At 42.9% G+C, this 26147-nt stretch overlaps 1 protein-coding gene across 4 annotated transcripts in view; it reads left to right on the forward strand.

The window, feature by feature from the left end:
• The window catches only part of GOLM1 (golgi membrane protein 1), a 190225-nt gene that overhangs the window by 155903 nt on the left and 8175 nt on the right, over nt 1–26147 (forward strand). For 3 of the 4 annotated variants that reach the window (XM_029617189.1, XM_029617183.1, XM_029617196.1), the window contains one exon: nt 24082–24330. The exons of the other annotated variant lie outside the window; for it this stretch is intronic. In XM_029617189.1, coding sequence (XP_029473049.1) covers nt 24082–24330 — 249 coding nt within the window. The remainder of the gene's footprint in view (nt 1–24081; nt 24331–26147) is intronic. 4 annotated transcript variants of the gene reach the window in all.

Consider the following 26147-nt stretch of genomic DNA (forward strand, 5'->3'; position numbering starts at 1 on the left):
ATCTTTCAGAGGATGTGCCTTGGCTCCTGGTGGCTTCTAGAAAGCCTTCCACTAGAAATTCCTATGGACTGAAGTAAAGGAGGTTGTCTGTGTGGTGTGAGCAGAAGGCCCTAGATTTGATCTCCTGCCTCACACAAAAACTGCTTGATTACCTTCTACACCTATCGGAAGCTGGCTTAAAGACACTCTGTTAGAGTTCATCTCAGTGCAGTTGGCGCATACCACCAACGTGCAGATGATACACCCATCTCTGTACAGCCTATAGTAATATGATTCATGTAAGAGCTGCTTCAATTGAAGCCCCCCTAAGGCTTCCCATTGCCTCTTGGGACCTCAACTTGGTGTTAGCTCAACTGATGAAAGCTCCTTTTGAGCTGCTGCGCACCTGTGACCTGAAGTACCTGACCTGGAAGGTCATAATTTTGGTAGCGTTCACCTCAGTTTGCAGTGTCGGCGAGCTCAAGGCCTTGGTGACTTATCCAATTTACACTAAGTTTTATAATGACTTAAGTTCTTAAGAACATAAGAGCATGAGAAATTGCCATGCTGGGTCAGACCAAGGGTCCATCAAGCCCAGTATCCTGTTTCCAACAGAGGCCGAACCTGGCAATTACCCAAACACCAAGAAGATCCCATGCTACTGATGCAATTAATAGCAGTCGCTATTCCCTAAGTAAACTTGATTAATAGTAGTTAATGGATTCTCCTCCAAGAACTCATCCAAATCTTTTTTGAACCTGGCTACACTAACTGCACTAACCACATCCTCTGGCAACAAATTCCAGAGCTTAATTGTGCGTTGAGTGAAAAAGAATTTTCTCCGATTAGTCTTAAATGTGCTACTTGCTAACTTCATGGAATGCCCCCTAGTCCTTCTATTATCCAAAAGTGTAAATAACCGATTCACGTCTACTCGTTCAAGACCTCTCATGATCTTAAAGACCTCTATCATATCCCCCCTCAGCAGTCTCTTCTCCAAGCTGAACAGCCCTAACCTCTTCAGCCTTTTCTCATAGGGGAGCTGTTCCATCCCCTTTATCATTTTGATTGCCCTTCTCTGTACCTTCTCCATCGCAACTATATATTTTTTGAGATGCGGCGACAAGAATTGTGCACAGTATTCAAGATGCGGTTTCTCCACATGGAGCGATACAGAGGCATTATGACATTTTCCATTTTATTAACCATTCCCTTCCTAATAATTCATAACATTCTGTTTCCTTTTTTGACTGCTGCAGCACACTGAGCCGACGATTTTAAAGTATTATTCACTATGATGCCTAGATCTCTTTCCTGGGTGGTAGTTCCTAATATGGAACCTAACGTCGTGTAACTACAGCAAGGGTTATTTTTCCCTATGTGCAACACCTTGCATTTGTCCACCTAAATTTCATCTGCTATTTGGATGCCCAATCTTCCAGTCTTGCAAGGTCCTCCTGTAATATATCACAATCCACTTGTGATTTAACTACTCTGAATAATTTTGTATCGCCGGCAATATATATGATCTGGAAAGGAATAAGATGAGTGAGGTTAACACATTTGCCGACGATACTCTGAATAATTTTGTATCTTCCCAACATCCTCATTAGTAAATATGGAAGCAAAGAATTCATTTATTCTTTCTGCAATGGTCTTATCTTCCCTAAAAGCCCCGTTAACCCCTCGGTCATCTAATAGTCCAATTGACTCCCTCACAGGTTTCTTGCTTCGGATATATTTTAAAAAGATTTTATTATGAGTTTTTGCCTCTATGGCCGACTTCATTTCAAATTCTCTCTTCGCCTGTCTTATCAATGTTTTACACTTAACCTGACAATGCCTGTGTTTTATCCTATTTTCTTCAGATGGATCCTTCTTCCAATTTTTGAAGGATGTTTTTTGGCTAGAATAGCCTCTTTCACCTCACCTTTTAACCATGACGGTAATTGTTTTGCCTTCCTTCCACCTTTCTTAATGCGTGGAATACATCTGGAGCAGGGGCAGATTGACCTATCAGGGGATCGGGCTTCCCCCGGTGGGCCGGTCACTCCTGTCGCATGAGGTTTGTTTTTTTTTTTTATTTATAAAGTTTCCAGCCAAAGTGAAGTGGGGCTTCTGTGGCCCGAAGAGAAACTTGTGGAGCCGGGAGAATAGCCTGCAAGGCCACGGCAGAGCCCATCCTGCCGCGGCCAGAAGAAAATCATTCCAGGGCCGGGAGAAAGAACTGTAAGCAGGGCCGGTGGAAGTACTGGGCGATCGCCTAGGGCGCCAAGCATTAGGGGGCGCCAAGCCGCTGATGGCCGCCGGTGGACCTCATCCCACTGGCGGCTGAGCGGTGAACTACTGCTGTGCTGTGTGCCGGATACACACAGCAAGAAGATCAGCAGAGCCGTGGTGGAGCTCACGTCACCAAGGCCCGAAGAAAACAGTTGCTTCTAAATGTGCAGGTGCTTCTCCTTCCTTCCTGCGCGGCCCCGAAAGAAAAATGTTGCCGGAGCCGCACGGGCAGGAAGGAGGAGAAGCATCAGCCGCGTGCAGAAGAGGAGCAGCGCAGCCCGAGAAGACCAGGGCCACTGCAGAGCCCATCCTGCAGCGGCCCGTGAAGAGGAGGCCCAGAGGTGAGAGAGAGGCTGAGGGTTTGTAGAGTGTATGTGTGCGTGTATGAGATGAGTTGAGACTGTGTGTGGGAGTGAAGACCTGAATGTTTGCAGAGACAGCATGTGAGAGCCTCTGTGTGTGTGAGAGACAGCATGTGACAGTGAGAGCCTGTGTGTGTCAGACAGCATGTGCCGGTGAGAGACTGTGTATGAATGATTGTATGAGAGAGAGCATGTGACAGTGAGAGCCTGAGCTTGAGCAAGACAGCATGTGGGAGTGAGAGAGCCTGTGTGTGTGAGAGTTGGACAGCATGTGCAAGAGAGAGACTGTGTATGAATGATTGTATGAGAGAGCATGTGTGTGTGTGAGAGAGAGAGAAAGCATGTGAGAATGAGAACCTGACTGTGTGAAGGAAGAAGACAGATGGAGAGAAAAGAAATAAAAAAAAAAGACAATATAAAAGGAATTGGCAAAAAAATGAGAGAGAAGGTGGAAAAAAGCCTGTGACCAACCGATTAGAAAACTAAGATCAGACAGCAAATATAAAAAAAAATAAATTATTTTTACTGATTGGCACATGTAATCTTTGGGAATGTGCAAGAGTGGCACTTTCTCTATGCGGATCTCACAATGTACGAGATCAGCATGGAGGAAGTGGAAGCCCACAGGGCCTGCACAGAGGAGGCAGCAGAATGGGCTTCAGTGCCAATAGCAGCAATCAGCACCTCCCCAATAGCCACATGGCAGCAGTGACAGTGGCAGCAGAGGAATGAGAGAGGCTCCGAGGTTGCTGGCAAAAGAAAGACAGGGGGTCTCTGCCTTTAGTGTGTGCGTGTGTATGAATGGGAGTCTGCCTGGCGGTGTATGTGTGAATGCATGGGTGCCTGTGTGTGTGTGTGAATGCATGTGTGTGTGTGTGTGTGTGTGTGTGTGTGTCTGGGATAGGGAGGGAGTGGTGTGAAAATGAATGGGATCCTGCCTGTGTGTATGTGAGGGAGCCAGTGAGAGGATGAGTGTGTATGAGAAAATCCAGGGGAGTAAGAGTGTGTGTGTGTGGAGGGGGAGAGAGTGTGTCAGTGTCTGTGAGCGAGAGGTTATGGTGGGTATAAGAGCATGAATGTGTATGTATGTGGGAGAGAGAATGGACATATGAGTATGTAGAGAGAGAGAGAGAGGATAACCTCCTAATCCTCGACAATATCAGGGTGACTGGAAATCAAGAGCTCCCATGTATGGACAGCAGGGGCTTTTCAAAATCCTTATTAGTTTTAATTATTGTGTGTTGTTTGATATATGTGCTGTTTTGAAATATTTTATTGGTATTTGGGAAATTGTAAAAAATGTATGTGATTTTAATTAATAGAAATTCTATTTATCAATAGTTTTAAAATATTATTTTATTAGTATGGTTTTACTATTGTAACTGATGCTTTATGTTTCTTGATTTTATTGTTTTATGAGGAATGGTGGTTCTGTTTTTCCATTGTTAATACACAGTCTGGCTTCTTGGGGTTTCCATTTCAGTTTTTTCTAATTTGTGCTCCTTTATTTTGTATTCTGTATTTGGTGAAGGTCTGTCTCTGCTCTTTGTGTGACCATGATGAGAGATTCTGCTAGCATAGGGATCTATAGCAATCGGGTTTGTTTTGTTTCCTCAGTAGGTGGTGTATTGGTATTCTAGGACCCAGTGTAATATTTACCCTTGCTTTTTCACAGGTAGGGTTATTGTTTGAGTCCTTGGTGTTATTACTGTTATGTTATGATGGGATTGCAGTATAGATTTTGAATGTCTCTTTTGCGGGGGGGGGGGGGGGGTTATTTATAATTTTGAGGTTAAGCAATAATAACAGACAGAATGGTTACAAAAGTACCAAGCACAAAATTGCCAAATATACAATGAATTACAAAACAGTACATATGTAGCCAAAGATATAATCAAGAATATAATCACAAATGAACAATAATACTGTTACAGCCTTGCTGGATCACTCTGTTAACCCGTCATGAAGACTCTCCCCATTAGAAGATCATGGTATCTGATCTCTAGTCTGCAATTGTGTGTGTGTGTGTGTGTATATATATATATATATATATATATATATATATATATATATATGGACAGGTAAAATATAAAGATAAATATAAAGTATGCAAGCTGTGTGATCAAGCATAGCAACAGCTGCCCTGGACAGAGCTAGCCACTGGAAATACCATTCAACTGATGGAACAGAGCAATAAACAATGTAAAGATAACCTTAAAAAATTTTGTCTGAATTTTAATTCGTCGTTACCCCCCCCCCCCTTTACAAGTCTGGACCTCTATCCATCCAGGTACAAAAACTTAGATTGTAAGCCCTCTGGGGATAGAGAAATACCTACAGTACCTGAATGTAAACCGGTGTGATATCTCAATTGAGATCGAATTTCGGTATATAAAAATAATAAATAAATAAATCTCCCACTCACCTACGTTATCAGAGTGTATAGCTACTGGGTTTCGAGTAAATAAGTAAGTAATAAAGAAAAGAGAGAAAAGACAGGACATATTTACTCTATCAATCATGTACCTTCTCCTTCCACACAAACCAACATTTCCATCGTGTTTCAAAGATGGCTAATCGTTTTTGTCTGACTGCTGTCAATTTGTTTAAGTAACAGACTGTGTTCAGTCTTCTTAATACTAAAGCCATGGTAGGTACCTGGTCCCGTTTCCAATGACAAGCCAATTCCATTCATGCCGCTAGAATAGCTTGTAGGAAATAATCCTCTGGATGTGTCCCCATAAAAACACAGAAGAAATACAGCCAGGGTTTTAATCACCGGGAATTCCACTATGTCCGACAGCAATTGAGTGAAGCTATCCCAGAATTTGATCACTATAGGGCATGACCACTATATATGCATATACGTGCCCACAGCTCCACAGCGCCTCCAGCACTGTGCAGATACCTGCGAATAGAATCTGTGGAGTTTTGAGGGTGTCAGATACCATCTATACAGCATTTTATAGTCATGTTCCAAGATTGAGGACGCAATGGAGCATATATTAATAGCCAGAAAGGTAGTGGCCCATTGTTGGCTCGTCATAGTAAGCCCCAAATGTTTTTCCCATCCTTGTATATGTGATGGTTTAAAGGTCAGCTCTCCATTTAATATAGTATAGAGGTGAGAGATTACCTTACTAAGGGAGCCTGCTGCATCACAAAAGCCTTCAAATAAGTTTTCCCCTTTCGAAGATCTATATGTACCCCAGTGTGAAATATATAATGGTGTAATTGACAATAAAAGTAATAGGAAGAACTGGGTAAATCAAATTTCTGCTGCAGCTCCTGAAAAGTCAGCATTCATCCCTGACTCCAAACATGTTCCAGTCACTGGCATCCCTGTGCCTCCCAGCTCCTAGCCAAGAGTCTCGCCATACCTGGTGTGAAAGCTAGATTTAGAAAGATAGGTGTCTGCATATACACGGCCCGAACTCCCGTCAAAGAAACTTTCCATGTGTCCCAACAGTTCAGTGTGTGTAAAACAGTAGGTGGCCCTCTCTCTGACAACTGTCGCAACTGTCTAGGCAACCAGGCCAAATGGGCCAGAGGAGTACCCCGCACCAGATCTTCCTCCAACTGTACCCATCGTTTGTCAGTGGAGTGGCGATGCCAATCAAGTAGCGATCGCAATTGGGAAGCCGTATAATACCACTGAAGGCAGGGTACCCCCAATCCTCCCCTAGTTTTAGGGAGATACAAGACCTGCCTACTCACTCGTGAGGGTCTTCTCCTCCAAATAAACTGCAATAATTTCTTTTACCATCCTCTGATGGCCCCTACCGGGATTGCAATAGGGAAGGTCTAAAACAAATAACCTAACCTAGGTAGAATATTCATTTTAACCGTGGCCACCCTCCCTAACCATGAGAGATCCAGCCGCTCCCAGGCTTGTAAATCTGAAATAATTTTGTTCCAAATCCCACCATAATTGATTTGGTACAGTTTATCTAGGTCAGGGCCAAGTTGCACACCTAGATATTTCAAAGTGGAATGTACTAATTTGAAGGGATGTTGCCTGTTCAGTCTGTGAAATGTGTCTACAGGGAGTGTCACATTTAAAATTTCAGATTTGTCGACATTCAGCTGGTATCCAGATATTAGCACTGAATTTCTGGAATTCATGTACCAATGGGGGTAATGAGCTTTCTGGGTAAGCCACAGTGAATAAGATGTCGTTAGCAAACATGGAAAGCTTATATTCCTGAGATCCGACTTTCATTCCTTGAATCTCTGGGAGCGATCTAATAGCAGCGGCCAAGGGTTCTAGGTAAAGTGCAAACAGCAAAAGTGATAATGGGCATCCCTGTCTAGTACCTCGGGCAATATCAAAGGGCTTGATGTATCCCCCATTAACCTTAATACAGGCGCTAGGCTTGCTATACAATTTTTGGATCCATGTGGAAAACGGGCCCCCCCAGACCCACCTTATGTAAGACTGCAAAGAGAGAGTCCCAGTGCACAAGGTCAAAAGCCTTTTCCGCATCTACAGTCAACAATACTAAGGGCGTAGCTGCGGACTGCACCTGCCAGATTAAGTTCACCACCCTGCGAACATTGTCCGCCACTAGTCGGCCCGGGATGAAACCTGTTTGATCCGCATGAATCAGTTGAGTAGCAACAGAGCTTAATCTGTTCGCCAAAATTTTAGCTAAAATCTTTAAATCCAAATTGATAAGAGAAATGGGCCTGTATGATCCACAGATCGTATCTCGCCCAGGTTTAGCTAGAATGGTAATGCCCGCCCTATTAGCCGCTGTAGTAAACTGTCCCTCCCCCAATAGGTGATTAAAAGCATCTCGCAGTGGGGCAGCAAGGATTGCATGAAACCGCCTATAAAAGCCCGCAGAAAAGCAATCAATCCCTGGGGATTTACCCATTTTCAAATCCTTGAGGGCCTCCTGAACCTCTACAATGGTAATCTTCTGATTTAAACAGGTTTGCTGCGGATCATCTAAATGGGGCATATCTATGTCTGCTAAATATTTCTGTATCTCAATAGGAGAAATGTCTTCCTGTTTAGAATACAATTTTGGATAAAATTGTGTAAATCGCTCTCTGATTCTATCATTGTCCGATAACATTTCCCCATTCTCACTCCTAATCTTCAAAATTTGGTTTTGAGTAGCCCTAGCTTTCAGTTTCCTGGCCAGAAGATGACCTGCCTTATTGCCCCCTTCAAAATACCTTTGCTTCACCTTATCTAACTGAAATAGTTCTGCCCTTAAGATGACAAAATTGAGACCCTGAGAAACAAAATACCTAAGACACCCAAACAAGAGATTAAAATGTGTAAAAGAGACGTGACACCATGGTCCGAATTTGTCGAAATAACAGACTATCAGGTTGAGAACATGATAAAGAAACTAAATCCTGCCCCACACCAAATAGACTCACTACCCATAGTAGAAATCAAAAAGCTTACTGAAATCACCGCGCCTATTTTCACAAAAATTATAAACTACTCCCTAGAAGGACAGGTGCCAGACACACTGAAAGGAGCAATCTATCAAACCAACAATCAAAAAGAAAAACATGGACCCCCAAATACTAGCAAACTACAGACCAGTGTCAAACTTACCTCTAATGGCTAAATTAATCGAAAAAACAGTACAAACGCAGTTATCTGAGCACTTAGATAATAACAATATCCTTTACCCATCCCAGCACTGTTTCCGTAAGCACTATAGTACTGAAACACTCCTACTCGCCCTAACAGATAATATACTAAGAGGGTTCGACAACGGTAAACATTATATTTTGATTTTATTAGATTTATCTGCTGCTTTTGACACAGTGAATCACACAATACTAATCAAAAGGCTCGAAGAAATAGGTCTGCAAGACAAAACAATCAAATGGTTTAAATCATATCTAAATAACAGAACATTTCAAGTTCAAATTAAAACACACTATCCGACAAGATTACCTTGAAAACTGGAGTCCCACAAGGGTCAGCACTATCTGCTACGCTGTTTAACATATATCTTCTGCCACTATGCCATCTCCTCGCTGGACTTGGAATCATACACTACATCTACGCTGATGACATCCAGTTAATCTTACCAATCGACGAAACTATTGAAAAAACAATAGGCCTAGCCATGATGTATCTCGAAATAATAAAAAGACTTCTAAACCAAATGGAGCTAATAATCAACATTGATAAAACCGAATTTATACACTTAGAAAGGAAAAGCATGAACATTACACAAACCCCAATATTCCTCAATAACAACCAACAAATTGACTTAGCAAAGAAAGTTCACAATCTCGGAGTAATAATTGACAGCGAACTAAGCCTCAAACAACACATATCAATAAAGGATAAGGAAGGATATGCTAAACTCATGATTCTAAGAAAACTAAAACCATTACTATCATTACCACATTTCCGTACTGTGCTTCAATCGCTGATTTTCGCCAGCACAGACTATTGTAATGCCCTGTTACTAGGCCTACCCAACACTACAGTAAGACCTCTACAGATTTTACAGAATGCTGCTGCAAGAATCCTCACTGGAAAAAACAAAACAGAGATCACATAACAGATACACTCGCCACCCTACATTGGCTTCCCATAGAACAAAGAATACAGTTCAAAGCACTGTGCTTAATACACAAACTTATCCACGACGATAAAGCAGAATGGCTGAACACAGCACTTAGAGTACATGTCCCACACAGAAATTTAAGGTCAGCAAACAGAGAACTCCTTCCCATTCCTTCTGTGAAAACCGCAAGAGCTCTGTCTCTAGCCGGTCCCATATTATGGAACTCCATGCCCCGTGACCTTAGACTCCAGAGCAATCATAAACTTTTCAAAACACAGCTCAAAACCTGGCTTTACATACAAGCCTTCAAGAAAGAAAACTGATGCAGGCTATTTGAAGTAAAAGATATGCGGCATAAAGCACCAAATGCCTAATTTTATAAATCCTTACTGAATTAGTTCAACATTTTTTAACTGTAGGCAACCTTCAGGTCATATTGCTATGATACACTTAATCCCCCTAATAAACGCCTTATTGTTACCGAATACTAATAGCACCACCTATGTAATGTACGACCCATATTTTTTAATGGTGCCCTATTGTAAACCTTTGTGATGGTGAATAACTTAATGACGGTATATAAAAACGCTTAAATAAATAAGTGTTCAAGTTGCTGACCTAATAGGACCTCCGGATACCGTTTGTCTTATCTCTAGCCAACCTGTCTACTGTAACAGTTCCAGCCGCATTTCATTTTCCAGTTTACGCAGATGGGACGCCCTTGCTATTAATTTACCACGAACCACGGCCTTGAGGCACTCCCAAACCACAGTTGCAGTTACATCCCCTGTGTTTGTTATCGCTTATGTAGTGATCAATGTCTGTCTCGAGATCCTTACAGAATGTGATATCGTCAAGGAGACTTTCATTTAATTTCCAAAAGCATTCACCTGAGGGGGCTCCCACTCCCTTAAACTGTATCCAGATAGCTGCATGATCTGACCACGTGAATGACACTCTTCCCATTCCCTGAGTATGATTTATTAGTGCTTTATCAACTAGAAGGTAGTCTATCCAAGAATAGGATTGATAAACTTTAGAATAAAAGGTATAATTTTTTTCCCCAGGGTGAAACAATCGCCACGCATCTAGCAGTTGCCAATCCCTCAACAACCGTTTGAAACTCTTTCTATGCACGCTACTAGCGCCATGCTTCCCACTACTAGAATCTAGAAAGGGATGTCTGGTGAGATTGAAATCCCCCCCTATGATAAGGTGTCCGTCAGCCCACTGCTGTAGTACACAGGAAGGGCCCCTGTCCCTGATTTGGAGTATACACATTCACTATAGTATACAAAGCCGCCCCCATTTCGAACTTTATTATAATATAACGGCCCTCAGTGTCCCTAAGCACAGATAAATACGTCTATGATCAAATCTTTGGCAAATAGCACTCCTACTCCCCCATACTTATTAGTCTTAGTGGCAGCCGCATAATATTGTGTCGGGTAGTGCGGTGAGACCATGAGTTTCTCAAAACTTTTTTTTTTAAATGAGTTTCTTGGCACAATATCCTGGTATAAGTTTTTTTTTGTTTTTTTTTAATTTATTTTTATTTTTTATATACCGGAGTTCCTGTAAAAGATACAAATCACTTCGGTTTACATTTAACAGCAAAATAAACACTATGGGCTTAGTATGGGTGCCCTAGGCTTTACATAGAACATGGAACAAGGAGCTAATACAATGAGCATATCATATAATATAATGTAAAGATAATATGAGAATAGTATTAGACATATTATGAGGCATAAAATAAAAGCATATCATAGAAACATAGCATATTTTTCCTTTTATAGTAGGAATTTAAACATTTAACATTCCAGGAGAGAATTTTCAAATCACCCATTGATAGAACAGATATAGGTTATAGAGTTCACCCAGTACAACACCACAAATCTCCCAACCCCAAGCAGGATGGTTACAAAAAGTTAACCTTCGCTTGTACTCAGACTTGTAGCCTTCCCTTAGGGTCCATTGCTGGACGTGAGGACTGATGTCACCTCCCATGACCTGACTGTCAGCTTGTTACCCATCTCCCCTCTGAAAATATTACCTTATGGTATATCCATTAGATACCCCTCCAAAATAGAAAGGACACAAAGGTGTTGCAGAAACATCGCAGCTCGAAAATACCACAAATGGCTCAGGCAGTGGTATGCTTATCCCTAAGCCTCCATGTTACCTGATCCAACTGAAGGCATAATACTCAAATAGTATTACTGAAATATCAGTCTGCATGAACATTCTCAGTCTTTGTTGGTGTGGTATCTTGGGACATCTCCTGAATGCCTGCGTAGCCTTTTGCCTCCCGACTGTACTCATTGCCATCTTTACGCTTTGTCCAAAGAAAATGGTGGGTTGGGTTGCTTCGGAATCTCCGGCAGCATGGTCATCAATCCGGCGGCTCAGAGTAGATTCAATGCTTCGTCCACTTTCTGAACTCTAGTGGATACCCCCTGGATAGTTATCAATAGTCCAAAGGGGAACAGCCAGCGATATTTATGGTTATTAGCTTGTAGCACTTGCAAAACTTCACGAAACGCCCTTCTCCGGCAAATAGTAATGGGGGATAAATCTTGGAAGATTTCTATTTTTTCCCATGCCATTGGAAGTCCTGCAAATTTCTAGACTGTCGTAGAATTTTCTCTTTGAGCTTGTAATTATGAAAACAGACCACAACATCCCTAGGCACGTTTCCCCCGGGTTTTGCTAATGCCCTGTCCAGGAGAATCTGCGGGGGAGCATCATCAGCAGTAGCTTGTGAGTCTCTGAGCAGTAAGCTGCAAATATCTGTGATTATTTTTTCACAGTCTATATATGGCTCACCTTCAGGGATCCCCCAAAATCTCAGGTTCCCTCTCCGAGACATGTTCTCCCAAGTCTTCCAGCCACATTTGATGCTCCTCCACTTTCTGCTGTACACTTTTTACAGGCTTGCGTCACCTCAGTCACAGCCTGTTCTTGTGCTCCCATCTGTGTTTCCAAGCCATCCACACGTGCCCCCAGATCGGCATAGTCGCACCGCATGTCCGTTGCAAGGGTTTGAAGTTCAGCTCTGAGGGTTCCCATACCTTCCTTAATTTCGCTGAACCAGCGCTGAAAGTCCGCTTTAGGTAAAGTAGCATCAATCGCCTGTACCGGTGATTCAGCACACTCCTGTCCCTCCGGGGAAACAGGCCCCTGTGCTGCTGCCTCGTGCTCAGTGAGGCCTTCACGGAACTCCGCTGGCGCCGTGGCAAACGAGAATTGCTTGAGGTCCACGATTTTCTTCCGGACTGACATGCCTGGTTTAGGCTAGCACTCAATCACTGTCGGGAGAGCAAGATTCGAGTGTGTAAACGCTGATTTTCAGGGGTTTTGCAAAAACGAGGAGCAGAGCTCGAGCTTCACACTGCCATCAGCTCGATGACGTCACTTCCCCCTCCTTTTTTGCAGGGTTTTGTGTTAGTTCACAATGTGTCTGGCAGTGGAAGGTGTTTGTGCTGCTGTTACTGTGAAGTGACACCAGAATTTGAAAATATCTTTTAGTATGATGAGCTGTAAGGGAAACATCCAAGCTCCATTGTTTGGGGGAATTTCAGTGGATGCACAGTTATAGAACTGGAGGTGCAGGATTTATATTGACATTCCTTCCTATATATTCCAGACTTCACTCTCATAGCCATATAGATTTAGTTGAATGAGGCTATCAAATAATTTTATAGTGTGAAACTGGCCAGCTTTTTAAAATTACACAGAAGACCCTTTGGACTTTTTTATTAACACGTTTTTTTTATAACCAATTTTAAAGCAGGATCCATGCTATAGAGGTGGGTGTGATGAAGAAATGTCATTTTGGCTCCCCCCCCCAAATTCTTCTGTCTAGACGCAACTGATTTTCAGTGACCTTAAGAAGGATTACGGGGGGGGGGGGGAGGATACTGGAGAGGCACACATGCATTGTCCCCCGGGCGCCGGAGACCCTTGGTGCGCCACTGGGTGCAAGCCATATGGGGCCGCAAGCGGTGGCGAAGAGGAGTGGAGATTTGGTGGGCCGCGAGCAGTACGCAACCTGCTCGCAACCCAGAAAACCACAGTCAGCGGGCGTGATCGAGAATGAGGTAGGAGTCGGGGCCGAGACTGGGGGGTGGCGCCAAATCCCTTTGCACAGGCCCTGACTTGTAAGGTCCTGGCAGAGCCCGATTTGCGGGGCTGCTGAAGAGGACCTGCCTGCAGGGCCGGTGCGCCACCAGTCTGGGGGAGGCGATAGGACTTCTTCTTCCTGTCCACACGGCCCGGAAGAGGAAGTGGTGGGTCCACGTGGGCGGGAAGAAGAAGAAGAGCGCTGGCCGTTGTAGGAAGAGGCAGCATTGGCTCAAAGTTTGCACGACGTCCAAGAAGCAGCAGCAGCAGCAACGGCGCCTCAGCCTCCACCTCCACGCAAGCGCATCCCCTGGGCCATCTCAGGAAGAGGCATCAAGGGTCAGAGGAAAATCAACAGCGATACTTCCCTCACTCCCCACGGCCTTAAGAAAAATGAAGAGGTCCTCTGCCATGGGGGCTGAAAGAGGAGGCTGCTGCTGTACTTCTACTGGGGAGGGGGGAGGAAGTGAATGAGTGAGAGTGTGTGTTTGTCTCTGTGAGGGCATGTGTGGGTGAAAGAGCATATCTGTCTGTGAGAGCATGTGCGCGTGTGAGCATGCATGATTGTGTATATGACTGCATGTTGAGACAGCATGTCTGTGTGTGTCTGAGATTGTGTGTTGCTGTGTCTGTGAGATCATGTCTGTGTGTGTGTGAGAGAGAATGTGTGTTTATATGAGAGAGAGAGATATTGGGAGGAACAACCCCTCACCTCTCCCCTGCTAATCCACAACAATCTCAGGGCATCTGAAAATCGAAAGATTCCAGGTATGAACAACCAGGGATTTTGTTATCCTTTTAACGTTTTAAGTATTGCATAGTGTTTGAAATATTTTATTGGTCTGGAAAATGTATGAGTTTTCAGTTATTAGATGTTCTATTTGTCAGCTTTTTTGAAATATTCTTTTTATTAGTATGGTTTTACTTCTATTGATCCTTTATATTTACGGATTTTGATGTTTTTTTCAGGTATTGTAATATTTCTGTTTTTCTGTTGCACTGCATAATAGTCTGGCCTGTTGCAGTTAACAGTTCAATTTTTGTCTGAATGTTTGTAATAATACTTTATGGTTATTTTATTCTACATTTTTGTGAGGATCTGTTTGTATTTTGCATCTGTGAATGAGTTGACGTATTCTGTTAGTGTGGAGGTTCTGTGTAGGGATCTGTAGCAGTTTGGATTTTTCTGTTTTCCTAACAGTAGGTTTATTGGCTTTTTAGGGTCTGGTGTAATGATCACAATGTTGCCTTTTCATAAGTAGGGTTGTTAGTGTTTGCATTCTGGCAGTTATTGCAGTTTTGATATGGAGATTTACTGTATTGAAATTGTAATCCAGTTTATTTGTGGCTTTCTGAGGGCAAAGCTCATACCCAATGCACATTACAATAGACCTAATACTAATTCCAAGGGTCTTTTTTACTTTTTTGCAGGGTTTTTCAGCACTCCATACAAGTATATACATGTTGTAAGTAATATTTTTACCTCACAAGATGTTTATTTTGGAGATATTTTAGCTCAATTCCATCAGGTTCCAGAATTAACATGGCTTTCTTTTGGGAGCTGTTGACATATGTGCTGCAGGGAAAGGGCTGGTTTTGAAAAAATCCCCCAGGCCTATATTTTCCTGCAATCCACCACTGGTGCATATATATGTAAATTATATTTTATGTGTAATTGGGTACCCATGGGCCAGTTGGAGAAAATTCCCCTGGGCCACTACTTTCCCACATTCTGCCCCTGATCTGGACTGCACCTCTAGGATTGTATTTTTAACAATATCCATGCTTGTTGAACACTTTTTTTCACCTTTGCAGCTGCACCTTTCAGTTTTTTTCCAACTATTTCCCTCATTTTATCAAAGTTTCCCTTTTTAAAATTTAGTGTTAGAGCTGCAGATTTACTTATTGTCCCCCTTCCAGTTATTACGGTAGTTTAAAATTTATCGTTATGATCACTATTGCCAAGTGGCCCCACCACCGTTACCTCTCTCACGAAATCCTGCGTTCCACTAAGAATTAAATCTAAAATAGCTCCCCCTCTTGTTGGTTCCTGAACAAATTGCTCCATGAAGCAGTCATTTATTACATCCAGGAACTTTGTCTCTAGCAAGTCCTATGTTACATTTACCCAGTCAATACTGGGGTAATTGAAATCTCCCATTTATTATTGCACTGCCAAATTAGTTAGCTTCCCTGAATTCTCTTAGCATTTCATCATCTGTCTGACCATTTTGTCCAGGTGGACGGTAGTATATTCCTATCAATATACTCTTACCCAACACACATGGGATTTCTATCCATATAGATTCTACTGAGCATTTAGTCTCTTGTATGATCTTTATCCTGTTGGACTCTATACCCTACCGGACATAAAGTGCCACACCCCCACCAAGTTGATCCTCCCTATCATTGTACCCTGATATAGCACTGTCCCATTGGTTATCCTCCTTCCACCAAGTCTCTGTGATCCCAATTGTCAATCTCATCATTTACTGCTATACACTCTAACTCTCCCATCTTACTTCTTAGACTTCTGGCATTGACATACAGACATTTCAAAGTGTGTTTTTTTTATTTGTATTAATAACCTGCTTTTCAGTTGTTAGGGATAATTTGGAAATCATTAGCTTTGGTGATGGACTACGTTTTCTTTTATTGGAACCTCTCTGTTGGGATGCCCTAACTCTCCTGTTTCATTAGTATCCTTCAAGGATACATTGCTCCGAACCATACACTGCTGAGTGACTGTCTGCTTTCCCCCTTGTTCTAGTTTAAAAGCGCTCTATCTCCTTTTTGAAAGTTAGTGCCAGCAGCTTGGTTCCACTCTGGTTAAGGTGTGGAACCCATCCTTTCGGAAAAGTCTCCCCCTTCCCCAAATGTTTCCCCAGTTCTTTATAAAACTGAATCCCTCTTCCCATCACCATCGTCTCATCCACGCATTGAAACTCTGGAGCTCTGCCCACCTCTAGGGACCTGCACGTTGAACAGGAAACATTTCAGAGAATACTACCCTGGAGGTTCTGAATTTCAGCTTTCTACCTAAAATCCTAAATTTGGCTTCCAGAACCTCTCTCCCACATTTTCCTATGTCGTTGGTGCCCACATGTACCACGGCAGCCGGCTCCTCCCCAGCACTGTCTATAATCCTATCTAGGTGACGCGTGAGGTCTGCCACCTTCGCATCAGGCAGGCAAGTTACCAGGCGGTCCTCACATCCACCATCCACCCTACTATCTACATTTCTAATAATTGAATCACCAACTTTGATGACCGGCCTAACCCTTCCCTCCTGGGCAGTAGCCCTGAGAGACTTGTCCTCTTGCACTGAGGACAATACATCACCTGGAGAACAGGTCCTTGCTACAGGATCACTTCCTGCTACACCAGGGTGATGTTCTCCTACTGGGAGATGTTTCTGATCCAAGGCAGCACTGGGGCTGCCAAACTGGATTTGGGACTTGGCTACTATGTCCCTGAAGGTTGCATCAATGTACCTCTCTGTCTGCCTCAGCTCTTCCAAGTCTGCTATTCTAGCCTCCAGAGATCGGACTTATTCCCTGAGAGCCAGGAGCTCTTTGCGCCGAGTACACACATACAATCTCTCACCGGCGGGTAAAAAATCAAATAGGTGACGCTCAATGCAAAAAAAAACTGGAAAGCCCCCCTCTTGCTGCTGGACTGCTGCCTTCATCTTAATTTTATTGAGTACCTTGTTAAGTTTAGGATGCTAAGGGAGTTGGAATTAGAGTACTTTAAATTTACAGGTGAATTTACTAATTAATCAGCTAGTGTCCTACAAGAGGATGATTAAACTTTCAATAAGGGCTGGTACAATAGTATGATTTAGATAAGACCCTGCTTGATTTTTATGAGAAAGTGTGTCTTGCCTAAAAATCAAGGGTTGAGTGGTTGGGAAAGACAGACACTAGAATTAACCATCTATGGCTTGCTTATTACCTCAGACATACACAAACTCTAAATAATATATCCCTCTATTTCACTTTTCACCAAACTTTTATAAGTCCTTGCCTAAGGTGGTGACTGACTTCATCTTAAAAATCAATAAAATAAGCCCAAAACTTTTGAAATATTATTCAAAACACACATATGACACACAACCCCAGTGGATAATTTTTTTAGTTTTTAACAGGTAATTTGTAGGACTTTCATGAACTCAGCCTGTAAATTTCAACAAGCTGCATCGACCTCTGGTCCAACTTTATTATACTTTAATTATCTTGCTCACTTCACGTCAAGAAACCTCTTTTTTTATATTTTTCTTTTTTTGTTATAAAAAGTCATGAAAGAGTCCTCTGGGGGAGAGAGATATTCTACTGCAAATTATTCCCAAGTCCAGGAGCAACATTCATAACCGGTACTTAGCTTCAATGTCGGACACTGTACATCACCCCGACGTGGCCATGTTTCGATCGCATCCTGCTTCAGGGGGTCTTTCCATCCAATCTTCACATGCTCCTTATCAAAGATGTTAAATTCTCGGCATCTCAAAAACACTCCCCGATACTTTTGCCTGTTCATCTTGTATCATTATATAGAAAAACTAACAAAATGGCGTCAGTCTCTTTCTCATTTGTGACGTCAAGCTGATGTAGTGAAATTCAAAATTGAAAGTTTAAGTCAGAGAATACCAGTTAATAACCTCATTCAGACCTCTAGGCGAAATTGTATCCAACTTGAAAATCCAAAATTGTTCTTTTTTGTTCAAAAACGCTGATACATCTCCACCCCGGGGGGAAACCATAACGTGTTCTAAGATAAGCCATCGCAAGTCATTAAATTGATGCCCATTCACATTCCAATGAGTTGCTAATTGTGCCTTCAATTTCTGTGTCATAATGTAGCTCTTATGTTCAACCAATCTTGTTCGTATCTTACGTTTCGTCCGACCTACATATATTTTGTCTCATGGACACTGTATAGCATGAATTGCAATTTGAAGTATGATGGAAAAAAACCTCATGATTCGAACCGGGAACCAGCTACACTGAACCTTTCAAACAGAGAGCACACATCTCACATGCACCACATGGCGCAGTTCCTGAATGGCATTCCTGAACAGTTTAATTTGTGAGGGGTGGATTCAAAGCTCTAACCACTTATCCGTAGATTATCAAACGAGCGTATAAACATGCCCTTTTTGCTAATCGAGAGCTCCTTTTGGGATACAAATCTACCAGAGAATTTGAAGGCACAGTTTGTGTACTCCAGTTTAGTAACAAGGCACAGGATATTGTAAAAATCATACATAAGCACTGGGAGATAGTAGCCTTACACCAAGGGCTACAGTCAATACCCCGCATCTCATTTTCAAGACACTGGAATCTACAGGATAAAGTGGTTAGAGCTTTGATGCCACCCCTCACAAATGAAACTGTTCAGGAATGCCATTCAGGAACTGCGCCATGTGGCGCGTGTGAGATGTGTGCTCTCTGTTTGAAAGGTTCAGTGTGGCTGGTTCCCGGTTCGAATCATGAGGTTTTTTCCATCATACTTCAAATTGCAATTCATCAAATGTAATTTATGCTATACAGTGTCCATGGGACAAAATATATGTAGGTCAGACGAAACGTAAGATACGAACAAGATTGGTTGAACATAAGAGCTGCATTAAGACACAGAAATTGACGGCACCATTAGCAACTCATTGGAATGTGAATGGGCATCAATTTAATGACTTGCGATGGCTTATCTTAGAACATGTTATGGTTTCCCCCCGGGGTGGTGATGTATCAGCTTTTTGAACAAAAAAGAACAATTTTGGATTTTCAAGTTGGATACAATTGCGCCTAGAGGTCTGAATGAGGTTATTAACTGGTATTCTCTGACTTAAACTTTCAATTTTGAATTTCACTACATCAGTTTGACGTCACAAATGAGAAAGAGACTGACGCCATTTTGTTAGTTTTTCTATATAATGATACAAGATGAACAGGTAAAAGTACCGGGGGGGGCGTTTTTGAGATGCCAAGAATTTAACGTCTTTGATAAGGAGCCTGTGAAGATTGGATAGAAAGACCCCCTGAAGCAGGATGTGATCGAAACATGGCCATGTCGGGGTGATTTACAGTGTTCGACATTGAAGCTTAGTACCGGTTATGAATGTTGCTCCTGGACTTGGGAATAATTTGCAGTAGAATATCTCTCCCTCGAGGACTCTTTCATGACTTTATAACAAAAAAAAGAAAAATATAAAGAGGTTTCTTGACTCGAAGTGAGCAAGATAATTAAAGTATAATAAAGTTGGACCAGAGGTCAATGCAGCTTGTTGAAATTTACAGGCTGAGGTCATGAAAGTCCTACAAATTACCTGTTAAAAACTAAAAAAATTATCCACTGGGGTTTTGTCAGATGTGTGTTTTGACTTCCATCTTAACCAGTCCAACATCCTGCCAAAATTTTTTCCCAGGTGAAGAGCACTGCACATGGACTGCAAGTGATCCTTAGCCTTCTATCTGGAGCAGACAGAAGCCCATACAGTCCACCCAACTTTTCATTTCTTTTGATAGGAATAGGTTGGGCATTGCTGTTGCCAAACAGACTATCCAATTAGCTAGCAGATTGCATCTCCTTCAGTTATGTCCAGGCAGGGACTGCATCTTGGGGGTCCTTTCGAGGCTCATTCTGTCAGAGTAATGGCAGCATTGGTATCCCACTTGCAAGCAGTTCCCATGGAGGAGATCTGCAAAGATGCAATGTGCAGTTCTCCCCATCTCATTATTGTCTGGATAGGAATGGCCGACATGACAGTAAGTTCAGGCAGTCTGTCTTCAGAACCTGTTTGAGGTGTAGAACCCAACTCTCCCTACCTAGGACCCATTGTTTGGGTTCAGGTTGTCTCCCCCTCTGTTACCAGTAGCACCATTGTTGCTGTGCCCTTTGGCGCACTCAGTTAGGTGTCTGTTGGCCTCCTTTTGTGTTGGGGAGCTGCCTGTAGCTAGGGATTTACCCAAGTGAGGGCTACCATCCTGCTTGTCCTTGGAGAAAGCAGAGTTGCTTACCTGTAACAAGTGTTCTTCAAGGACAGCAGGCTGTTAGTCTTCACAAAACCCGCCCGCCACCCTGCAAAGTAGGGTTTCTCCTATTTCTTATTTTTTTATAATTCTATGATACAAGTCTGAAGAGGGACCCTGTGTGAATGTGCGGTATAGGGCATGCTGAGCATGCTCAATGTGCCTAGTCAAAGTTCTAGAAACTTTGACATAAGTTTTCCACATCTGGGCTCCATCTGATGTCACCCATGTGTGAGAACTAACATCCTGTTGTCCTAGGAGAGCACCTGTTACAACTTTATCTGCTGTTGCTTTTGTTTTCCCCTCTGCTGGCTTTCCTCTGCAGTTGAAACTGCATGGGGGAGCCTGACGACTCACAACTACTGCTGGCCCCATACAGTTACAATTACAGAGGGAAACAGGCACAGAAGAAAGAAGCAGCACCAGGTAAGTGCTACTAGAAGAGGCAGCTGAATTTACTAGAAAGCTCAGGGTGTTGGGGAGAGGGAAGGAAAGAGAAAGTACAGATGCCAAAGAGGGGAGAGGTTAGGAGAGAGGCTGATGGAGATTATATGGGCGGGGGGGGGGGGGGGGGGGGGGGGGTGTGTGAAAGGGGAGGGAGGGTAGGGAAGGTGATGGAGATAGTGATTCCAGCAGGATGGAGGGAGAGGAAGGTGATAATACTTGGGGGGGGGGGGGGGAGTGAAGGGAGAGAGAAAAAGGGAAGAGAAGATGATGCTGGGGGATAAGGGGAGATGGATGGGAGGAGAAGGCGATGATACCAAAGGTGTAGTGAGGGAGATGAAAGGGAAGAGAAGGTGACATTGCCAAAGGTGGTGGAGAGAAGATAAGGATGTCAGTGGAGTGAAGGGAGAGGGAAGAGGGGGAAAAGCTGGTGATTTGAGTGGTTGAAGATGGGAGAGAGATGAGAAAAGGTAATGGGGTGGGGGGAAAATGAAGGGAAAGTGAAAATGCCAGGGGTTGGAGGGAGGAAGAAAAGTGATGTTGCTGGGGGTTTGGGGGGGGGGGGGGGGTGAGGGATAGGGAAGGTTCTGGTGTGCCATGTTGAAGTGAGCCCCATGCCAGGTGTGCCATGGCACTAAAAAATGTTGAGAACCACTGCTCTAGAGGAAAGGCGAGAGAGAGACATTCAGATATCGCAAAGGTTTCCATGCACAGGAGGTGAGCCGCCTTCAATAGATGAGGTTGCATGGGGGTAGACTCAGGAGTAATGTTAGGAAATATTGCTTTACAGAGAGAGTGGTGGATGCATGGAACAACCTCCCAGTGGAGGTACTGGAGACAAAACCAGTATCTGAATTCAAGACAGCATGGGATAATTACAGGGGATCTCCAAGGAAGTGATGCTAAATTAATTGGACGGATGGGAAGATTGGATGGGCCATATGGTCTTTTTCTGCCATCATATTTCTCTATGTTTCTATCTAAAAACTTTGTAAATTCTTTAGTTTCAGTTAAATCAAAAAATTGATTCCTAAATCATTGAGACACAAGGAAAAACCACTGCCACCTCCCTGCTTCTGCCCTGAGTACAGTTCACATTTCCATAACACAATTGTACTGCTGTAACAAGACAATGCTTAATGCATATTTAAATATTGAACCCTTTAATCCCCTCATGCATGCACTTGCAATCCCCCCCCCCCCCCCCCTTACTATGTGGGTCTTGAGGTAGCAGAAGCAGCTGGGAGCGGTGACTGTTCTGCAGTTCACCACCTTGCTCTGAACTTCCAAGGAAATATGGTCCAAAAGCCCCAGCCGTGCATCCACATTCCTCCCCTGACTTCCTGTTTACCCATTCCTGCCTTCTCTTCTCCCACGTGTCTCCCACAAACATGCCAGCTCCTCTGAGATATTTGCAGCTTCCCTCTCCCTGCACCCCCTGTCCAAGGGCAGAAGGAGAGACGGGCAAGTTCAGCAAGCTGCCATATTTAAAGACTTGTTTCAATCATTTTGAAAGCAAGTAGAGTTCAGTTTAATTTCGTGTGCTCATGTTCTGCCCTGGGTAGGAAAGTGGCAGCTCCTTGGGTCTCAGAAGGCAGACAGGAGGAGGCCGTAGCAGCGGGAGAGAACAGTGGGGAGCTGGCAGTTGTGGCAAGAGGAAGGAGTGACTGATCTGTGCTGGAAGTCATGGCGGCTCTTTTTTTCTGTTGTATTTCTATAACCTTGGAGTCATCTTTGACTCTCTTCCTCCTCCTCCTCCTCCAATACTACTAAAATGTGCTTTTTCTTTCTCTCTAACCTCACCAAAATCCATCCCTTCCTTTCCGGCACTCTACCAAAACCCTTATCCACTCTCATCTCCTCCTGTTTAGTCCATTTCAGCCTCATCCTCTCAGGTCTCCCTGTGAACACGCTCTCTCTACTGCAATCCATCCAAAATTCAGCTGCGCGACTTCTTTCATCAGTCGCGCCATCCATATAACCCTTATATTAGTGCTCTATCCATTCCTGTATACAGTCCAAGCTCCTCTTACCTACAAAAGCCTTCACTCTCCATTGGCTCACTACCTCTCCTCTCATCTCTCTCTACAAACCCACTTTTGTTTACTCCACTCATCAGGCAAGTTCCTCTTATCTGTGCCCTTCTCCTCTACCACCAAATCTCAACTCCATGCTTTACACCTGGCTTCACCATATGCTTGGAATAGACTTCGGAGCTGGTGCATCATGCTCCCTCTCTTGCCTTACTTAGATCCTATCTACAAACCCCCTTTTTGAGGCTGCTTTTAAATTTTAACCCTTAATTGTCCTGCTTGCAGCCTCATTAATTTTTATCTATTGCCTTAATAAATGAAATTCCCAGTGTGTCTCTTGCTCTGTGTGTGTTCTTGATTAGACTGTAAGCTCTGAGCAGGGACGGTCCCCTGTGTCTGTTTTGTTCAGCGCCGTTTAGGTCGAATAGTGCTATAGAAGTGTGTAGAGTAGTCTTCTGCACAGGGTCTGCAGACTGATGATGTGTTTGCTTGCAAACCTTCCTGCCCCTGCTCCCCCGACCATCTGATGAGCTGTTCTTGTGAGAGTAGGAATTGCAGGCAGCGAACACATCATTGGTCCGCTGCCCTCTCTCCTGTTTGTCATGTCTGCTGATTCCTGCAGCAGCAAAAAAGGTTAACATTTTTTTTTTTTAGGTTACAACAAAAAGATCAGAAGACTTAAATGTACTTAAAACATTTGCTGGTCTTCCTTGCCAACTAGTTATTTAGGTTGCCATGCATCTTGTGAGTTCATGGTACTAATACGTAGCACTTTGTTCTTAGAGTGCTCTGGGTTCAATGGGCCTACTCTTGCATCTTTTTCCTTACAAATAAAGCCCCAGAATATGTGAAAAAGGCCCCCAAAAGTGTTTGTCACAAATCATGATGTTCAGGCTTTTGCATGCTTATTCCTCCTTGTGATGGGCCTTATTCATAGCTTACTAAGGGGAGGTGATGTGAATGGAAGAGCAAGCACTAGGCAACAACAAAAAAAACAAATAGCCCCAGTACTCTAAGGCTAGTTTTGTAATGCACATTACCACCCATCCGCAAAATATTAACACTCCCTGATAGGATGAGGAGGGAAATGTTAATAGCATGTTTTCTTTAAAAAGCAAAAAGGTTAAAAAAACCCCACAACAAACTGAGACTGCATGCACCACAGAGCTCTCATTTTTGTTTTACCTTTTAAAAGAAAGGGAGATGCGGGACAGAATGATGCTTCACCAACATATTTTCTATGTATAATAACTCAGTTTGCATTAATGTGCAGAAGCGACAAATCAGACTAGGACGAAAACTATCAAAACTGAGTCTGAGGCTCAGAAGCCAGAGAAGACTTCTGAAAAGGAACCAAAGAAAGATGCAAATGAGGAGGAGCCAGATGCAGAAGGTGACGAAGATGAGACGGCAGATGAACCAATGAATGCAGCTTCCAGACTAGAAATGGAGAATGAAGTGGAGAGAGAGAGCCTGATCAGCTTTGACGAGCCACAGAATGACCAAGAGATGGCCAAAGCTGGTTAGTTCCAAACGACCTTAACAGGGGATGTGTTTAGTTGACTGACACAGCTTAAAAATGACCCTCGCAGGAATATGAACTTTCCTCAGTCTTTCGCAGATAACTCATAGTCATGAATTTGATTTGGCTATGAAATCTTATGCCTGTACTTTCCGAAGTCTAGGATTTGCATGAAGATGTCTGAGCCTGACTAGTACTTGGATGGGAGACCTCCAGTGAGCCCTGGGGGCTGCAGGAGGTGGTGTTGGGCTTCACTAAGGGCATTCTTGTCTATGAACCAGTGCTCAGCATGATGTCTGTGTTTCTCCACTCTAGGGATGTTGAAGATCTCACGGTACTTTGTTTTGTGTGTGTATAGGAATGCATGGCTAAATTCCAACCCAGGTTGTATTAATCTGGCCTGCCAAAATTATCCTTGTAGAAACCCTAATTGAATCTTGGAAAATAATTTCACCCCCTCCCCCACTCCATGACATAAGCATAGATATATCCGCGTGGAGATTTGTAGCATGCTTTTGGACAAGTGTTATACAACTTGCTACAGTAGCAATAGTGCTTTATGCAAATTTCTCAGTCCTAGCATTAAACTTTTAAGTAAGAAAAAGATCAGTCGGAATCCTTAGCAACAGTCACAGTCCTCCCTTTTATCTTTCATTTTTTTAAATTCTTATAAAAGGGTTTACAAATGCAAAATTTTCTTTTGTTTTAATTTTGTTATGGGAGGGGTCAGTATTGCCTTTATTGGGAATAAATATGGCACATTGGTCAGCCTGAATGCACCTCTTCTTCTGTCTTCATCTGTCTAGTTGCCTTATAATCTTGCAGCAATAGGACAATATTTTTAAATTGTATTTTACTGCAAAAAGTTTTGAAACTATTTTTACTTTTGTTTAATTTTTAGTCGGTTGACCTCTTGCATTTGTTTTAACTAGAACTTTGTAGCTGTAAGGTACGACGTATTTTTTGGAAACCTGGGCAAATAAAGAGGTCTCATTTTGTGTTTTATGGATGTCACTCAGATAGTGTCGAGGAAGGTGTTGACGCTTTGATACATGGTATGACTTTTGGACATGTCCAATCTTCTCCTGTGCTGGAAGGCAGTAGTATCATTACTGAAACTTAGCTTGGGTAATTTTCAGACTTGTTAGACTGTTGAAAAAGAAGGCATTGCGGTAACTTTCTGTTTTGGATATGTTTACCACACAAACTTGGGTGCTGTAATATTTTGACTAGTTTTCCTTTAGCTATCATATAACATTTGCAGCAGTCCAGCCTATCAATTCCCCCGTGCCTCACCCCCCCCCCCCCCCCCCCCCCCAAAATAGGCACAAATTGTGGACCTACCTTGTGCCACCTGGGTAATTTCTCTTTTTTTTAAATTAGCTGCAAAGTGCACACATGGAAAATACACATGTACCTGCAACTAGGAGGCCTACTGATAATTACCCTCCCCCAAAGTCCTAGATTTGTCTCCGTGCAGTTTGCTTCCTCAAATGTGAGGCTCCTCCAAAATTTGTCCAACACATCACTGGTTTACTGACCAATGCATGAGATCAAATTAAAATTAAGGATTCCTTTCTGGTGGTCAATCGCCCAACTGTGAATGCTTTAGAAGGACAAAGTTTAATACTTTTCAGATTGTGTGGGATAGGACTTGTCTGTTTTAAGTTGTATGAATTTTAAATACTAGATTTCACTTAAGTTCCATTTTTATCTTGATACTCTGATTAGTGCAGGGCATCTTGAAATGGTTATTTTGACCTTTATTATTTTTCTGGTCCACGGAAAGAAATCTCTCCCTAAGTTTGTTTTTTTTT

Source organism: Rhinatrema bivittatum, chromosome 1, assembly GCF_901001135.1.
Source record: "Rhinatrema bivittatum chromosome 1, aRhiBiv1.1, whole genome shotgun sequence".
Lineage (NCBI taxonomy): Eukaryota > Metazoa > Chordata > Amphibia > Gymnophiona > Rhinatrematidae > Rhinatrema > Rhinatrema bivittatum.